Source organism: Notechis scutatus, chromosome 2 (assembly GCF_049901735.1).
Source record: "Notechis scutatus isolate UNSWTSFEM ecotype Mainland chromosome 2, rNotScu1.2, whole genome shotgun sequence".
NCBI classification, from domain to species: domain Eukaryota; kingdom Metazoa; phylum Chordata; class Lepidosauria; order Squamata; family Elapidae; genus Notechis; species Notechis scutatus.
In genome coordinates, this window is record NC_142010.1 from 16645158 (window position 1) to 16651723 (window position 6566).

Sequence of the window (6566 nt, forward strand, 5' to 3'; positions counted from 1 at the left end):
ACAAACAAACAAACAAAAAGCTCCTTTGGTCTTTTTAGTTGCGAGCAGAAAGGAAGTGGAGGAAATGCAGCGCATTCCTTAAATGCCTTAGATAATTGCCTTGGCAGCCCAAAGCATGATTGACGACTCTTGGCTATGGATGTGTCCCATTTGAGAATATATACCCAGGGGGTGAGGGGAAAACCAGGGTCAAGGGGGAAATGAATGGTGTATTTTAGTGTCGGATGCACCCAGCTAATGCCAACATGGCCACTCTTAATAAATCAATTTTTTTTTACTCTGAGAGATGCGCCTAGAGACTTATGATTTGAATGAGGGTGAATTTGTTGGAGCCCTAACAGACAGAAGTGCAGGTTTAGGCTTTTCAGCTTAGAACAGGGGTCTTCAAACTTGACAGCTTTAAGACTTGTGGACTTCAACTCCCAGAATTCCTCCTCCAGTCATGTTAGCTCAGGAATTCTGGGAGTTGAAGTCCACAAATCTTAAACTTGCCAAGTTTGAAGACCCTTGGCTTAGAGCAATGTTTCTCCACCTTGGGAAGACGTGTGGACTTCAACTCCCAGAATCCTCCAGCCAGCATAGGAGTTGAAGTCCATTCATCTTAAAGTTCCCAAGGTCGAAAAACACTGCCTTAGAAGGATTGGCTGGGCTAGGAATGACAAAAGTGCAGGAAATCTTATTTTAGAAGACCAAATGGGGAAGATCGGTCTGTTTAAGTCCAGTAAATGAAAAAATGCAGGTAGTCCTTGATTTACAGATTTAACAGATTAACAGAGTTAACAGAAATTCCCACAACTTCTGAAGGCACATCTGACCTCAACTGAGCTTAAAATTTATGTTGCTAAGCAAGGCAGTTGTTAAGTGAGTTTTGCCCCATTTTACGACCTTTCCTGCCACTGTTGTTAAGTGAATCACTGCGGTTGTTAAGTTAATAACACGGTTGTTAAGCGAATCTGGCTTCCCCATTGATTTTACCTGTCAGAAGGTTACAAAAGGGGATCACATGATCCCAGGGACGCTGCAGCTGTTCATAAATATGAACCAATTGCCAAGTGTCCGAATTTTGATCATGTGACCACAGGGATGCTATGCTGCAATGGTCATAAGCATGAAAAACAGCTAGAAGTCACTTTTCCCAGTGCTGCTGGAACTTCGAACAGTCACTAAATGAATGATTGTAAATCAAGGACTATCTGTACGTCAAGAATTCTAAGTATTGAAGCCTATACATCTGAAAGTTGCCAAAGTTGAGAATTACTGATCTGCATTATTCTTCTGGAAAAAGAAAGAGGAACCCGCCCCACTTTACATCAAGGGGGCTGTGTGGAAGAGAGTTTCCTCCTTTAAATTCCTGGGAGTCTACCTCAGCAAAGATCTCACCTGGAAAACCAACACAACCCAGGTGGCCAGAAAGGCCCAACAGAGACTCCACTTCCTTAGGGTCTTGCGAAAGAATAAAGTGGAACAATGACTGATGACCTCCTTTTACCGGTCCACTATAAAAAGCATCCTCACATATTGCATTACGGTGTGGTATGCTGGCTTGACAGCCGTGGATAGAAAGACATTACAGAGGGTGGTGAGCACAGCACAAAACATTGTGGGCTGTTCCCTGATACCACTAGATCAGGGGTCCCCAACCGCCCGGTCCGCGGACCGATACCGGTCCGTGGAACAACTCTTACCGGGCCGCTGGTTGCTGGGCGCCGCCATCTTTTTGGTAAAAAAGTGCTTCCGGTGAGCTTTTCGGGTAGAAAGCTCACCGGCACTTCATCAAAAAAGATGGCGGCCTCGCTTCGGTGAGCTTTTCCGGGTAGAAAGCCATTTCTACCGAAAAGATCACCGGAGCGCTAACGCCCGCCATCTTTTTCGTCAAAAGATGGCGGCGCCCAGTGATGCGATACCGGGCATGCGCGCCAGCTGATGCTGGTACCGGGCCGCGCCGTCAAAAGGTTGGGGATCCCTGCACTAGATGACATCGCAAGGGCTCGCTGCCTTAGAAGAGTGAGGAAAATCCTCAGGCAAGACTCACGTCCCGGTCAGCACTTCTTCACCCTCCTACCATCAGGTAGGTGATATAGAAAGCATAGCCAGCCGCACCAACAGGCTGAAGAAACAGTTTCTACCCGTGGGCTGTCAGACTTCTGAACGGTAAATAACTTCATGTCAACATAGTGTGACAGATTTGCAGAGCCAGGCGTGTTGTGCAACAAGGTCACATAGCGTAATAAGATTGGGACTGGGTTAGGGACTTCTGTCTTCACTGTGAGTTGTGTTGTGTGGGGGTGCACGAAGGGAGGCTCAGTCAATCTCATTGTACACGTGTTGTACTCTGACAAGAAAGGTAATAATAAGGACAGTACTCAGAACTCAATGAGGGACTTCTAGATGCTGCTACTCACCACACGACATCCCTTCCAAAGTTCAAATGAACAGATTTTGAACACAAATAAACAAGTGTTCTTAAGTTTAACCAATCTCTGTTGTTGTATTTTGCCTCCTAGCTCGGAATCCATCTCCACTTCTCATGGCTCCTTTGCAAAATGAGAGTTGTAATGAGTCCACCAAGGAACAGTTGGAGGTAGGAATGCAACAACTTGTCTTCCTAGCTGAGCTTCTACTCCTTCTACGGCCAGATGGAGAGACCTGTGTTAAAATCCGTAATTGTGTTGACACGGCCCTTAGCTATTTTTCAGAGGCTGAAGAGAAGGTAGCATCTCAACTGCTGCTGGCTGATTCTCAATCTGAGGCCCTGATAACAGTGAAGAAACTCATGCAAGATGATCTGAGGGAGAAGCAGAAGAAGTTGGTGGATTTGAAAGCCCAGATTGTTGCCCTTCAAGAAGCTGAGAAGAAATCAGTGGGAATGTTGCAAACTGCCGAGTTGCATCTGGAAAACACAAAGGAGAAGCTCACATTAGCTCATGAAGAAATGGAAAATAAACGTGAGGGACGAGATATTGGTATGCACTTGATGATCCTTCCAGCACTTGGGACACTCATTGGTAAGTCAGTTAATTCCCAAACCAATAGATTTTAAATCTGAAGGGATTCCTTTAGAACAAGGGTCTTCAAACTTGGCAAGTTTAAGACTCGTGGATGTCAACCCCCAGAATTCCTGAGCTAACATGACTGGAGGAGGAATTCTGGAATTGAAGTCCACAAGTCTTAAAGCTGTCAAGTTTGAAGAACCCTGCTTTAAAACTATAACTTCTTTCTCTGCAGAGATTTATAGCACATCTGTTTTCCCTCAAGTAAAATTGAGATACTGTCTTCATTACTGTTAGCTTAAGGCAACATTAGTTAGATGATAAAAAAATATTGTTAATCATTCATTACTATATCCCTTCAATTAAATGTAGATTGACTCGCAGCCTGTACCCGGGAGAACATAGTTTCTGGAATTTTCTTAAGACCTGGTTTTATTCCCAAGCCTGGGGTTAGAGTGCTACAGAGCGCCTGGTGAATTTTCATGTATTGGGGAGTGTTGTTTTAGGCTGGGCAATTATGTGTTGTTTAAAAATGTTTTTTTAATCTGTGCATTGGACGTATACACCACCCAGTCTTCTTGGAGTCGGGCAACCTTAACAAATCCAATACAAAAATTAGCACATATGATTAAAGATTAATATAAAACATAATAGTATATAATACATTTGTATAGTATATAGTAACAGGCTTTGGTAGAGTGGTGAAAGTTCTGGCCTCGAAACCAGGAGACTGAGTTCTAGTCTCACTTTAGGTAGGAAAATCAGCAGAGTATTTCCAAGTCAGTCACTCCCTCTCAGGACTGTTGTTGTGGGGAAAATAGGAGAAAGAAGAAAGTGTATTGTGTATGTTTGCTTGTTTATAAAGTAATACAATAAAAGTTGGATAAAAACCTAATTATTGTGTTATATATAGACGATCCAACTACAGCAGGTGGAGGAAAATGCCATACTTTGAAAATAAACTTTGACATTCATATGGGATTTGGATATAAAACTGTGGTTCATGGCAGATATTCTGAAGAATAATGAAAGAGGATGCCTTTGGTACATACCTTAGATCACGAATGTATCTTTTCTACGAAAAACATAGCTGAGCGAAGGGAAAAGGGGGAGTGAAATTTTGATTCAGATTATTTGATTCAGAATACAATTATTTATTTGATTCAGAGTACAATGATTTCAGCGGATTCAAAACGATTTTTTTAAAAAAACCTTTTGATTCCTCTGGCTACCTATATAGACTTGGACACAACACAATCTGTACAGCACCCTATAAAACAGAGTCCCTAACAAGCAATTGATTATTAATGTGATAATTGGTGACTAACCAGTTTTAGTACTGACACAATGCCTCCGGTCCTTTCAGACAAAACTCCCTCCAGGAACCGGGCGCGAAAAAGGTTGGGGATCCCTGCCTTAGATCACGAATGTATCTTTTTAAGAAAAACATAGCTGAATGAAGGGAAAAGGGGAGTGAAACTTTGATTCAGATTATTTGATTCAAAATACAATTATTTATTTGATTCAGAGTACAATGATTTCAGCGGATTCAAAGCGATTTTTAAAAAAACTTTTGATTCCTCTGGCCACCTATATAGACTTGGGCACAACACAATCTGTACAGCACCCTATAAAACAGAGTCCCTAACAAGCAATTGATTATTAATGTGATAATTGGTGACTAACCAGTTTTAGTACTGACACAATGCCTCCGGTCCTTTCAGACAAAACTCCTCCAAGCGTTTTCTTAGTTCAGTAGCTGAATTTGGAGGGATTTTTTTTTTATCGCTGTTCTTCTGGTTGGAAAACAATTGTGAGTCAAAATCCATATCACCAAGTTATCTTTCCTTCTAGGTGCTAGCGTGGTTATCAAATAGCCCTGGAGTCAGCTGAAAATCTAGTCACCAAAGCTCAACGAGCGGTAGAAGAATATGCAGCAGAAGTGGTTGGTTACCACGATAAGTTCATACACTTCTCCCAAAAGGAACAGGAATTACAAGATGGGATAAACGCCATGAATCAGAAGATCATCCAGACCCAAATCCAATGTGATGAGCTGCTTGCTTTCCAAGGGGATGTTCTAATGAAGCAATCTTGGATCAGAAAATGCCTTGCACTGCTGGATGTACTGGCAGGCAAGGTTCATGTAGCTGCAGTCATGTCTCACCATGCTTGTTTCCCTGAGCTGCTGGTGGACATCTTAGGAGATATTGCACAAGTGATGGGTGAGAAGGGTGGGGAAGCATTCCTTGAGAATCAGAAAATCCAGGATTCAGTTCTGGAAATAAAGAAAGCAGTGAAGACTCTGAAAAGCAGAGTAGGAAAGAGCACATTGCAAGATTATTAATGTTTCCATGCCCTCCTTCCTGCTTTCATTAACATGACTGGGTAGAGGTGGTCCTCAACTTATCACCACTTGCTTAACAGCTAAACTCATGATCGATCCCCCCCAAAACTACTTATGACCCAGATTCGAAGTTCTGATGGCTGCCCTTCCCCTCAGTCAAATGACTCCATTTTAAGCTCTCAGCAATCCGCCCACATTTGTGGCTATTTGCAATATCCTGCGGTCCCGTGAACATGTTTTACAGCGATTTTACCAGAAACCAGCATTTCCTTTCACAAAACTGGCCCAGAGTAAACCATTGGGCAGGTTCCATTATAGTAATAGCATTTAGACTTGTATACCATTTCACAATGATTTACAGTCATCTCTAAGCAGTTTACAGAGTCAGCCTATTGCTTCCAGCAATCTGGATCCTCATTTAACCAACCTCGGAAGGATGGAAGGCTGAGTCAATCTTGAGCTGGTCAGGATCGAACTGCTGTCAGTTGGCAGAGTTAGCCTTCAATACTACATTCTAACTACTGTGTCCCCATGGCTCTGATTGGTCATAACTCAAGGATTACCTGTGTTCATTCTATTTACAAGTTTCTTATAGAGTGCCAATATGGAACTAAACATTGAAATGACCTACAAATTTTGTATGCATTCTGCTGGCATCGCTTTTCTCACCTATTTGCTTTGTAGCCATGTTGAAATACAACTTCAAGATAGGTTATCCATGAATGAATATTTTTCTAGCAGGTGCTTCCAAGATTAGATTTTTATTATACAAATATCCTCTTTATCACGGAGGTAGATGCTACAGTCTTCAGTTTGGAAACCTCTTGTGTTTCCTGGCCACTTGTGCCTTTTTTTCTTCCAAGAAAATACTTCTTTTCAGGCAAGAAATGTAGAACAAATGCAGAGTGTCTTTGTATTCCCACCCATGTTCTAATTCACTTTCCCTAATCTCCTTTCTGACTTAGCGTTTTTGGAAATACAAGTCCAACACTTCTGAACTTCCAGATGGGGAAGTCCATTGTAATAAAAATTGTATAGTTTGTACTTTTGATAACCCAAATGTGACTGAATGCTTGCATTTACTGGTTTATTTGCATTCCTCTGAACACTGAAAAGCGGTTTTCGTATATTTGTTGAAGCCTGCTTGCACAACAATAAATATGTTGGTTTTTAAAATGTCAAGGCTATTTGATGGAAATACTGAGGCTTTGAAAAATGCCAGATTTTCA

The 6566-nt window shown here is 41.9% G+C and overlaps 1 protein-coding gene across 1 annotated transcript; it reads left to right on the forward strand.

Annotated features, from left to right (window-relative positions):
• Nucleotides 1-2587: 2587 nt before the first annotated feature.
• LOC113423880 (uncharacterized) lies at nt 2588-5337 on the forward strand. Its single transcript, XM_087954143.1, has 2 exons — nt 2588-3013; nt 4852-5337. The coding sequence occupies exons 1-2, from the start codon at nt 2588-2590 to the stop codon at nt 5335-5337; spliced, it is 912 nt and encodes a 303-aa protein (XP_087810269.1).
• Nucleotides 5338-6566: the final 1229 nt, after the last annotated feature.

Coding starts and splice junctions, on each gene's coding strand:
- LOC113423880 (XM_087954143.1), top strand. CDS start 2,588: ATGCAACAACTTGTCTTCCTAGCTGAGCTTCTACTCCTTCTACGGCCA. Junction 3,014..4,851: donor GGACACTCATTGGTAAGTCA/GTTAATTCCCAA, acceptor TCTAGGTGCTAG/CGTGGTTATCAAATAGCCCT.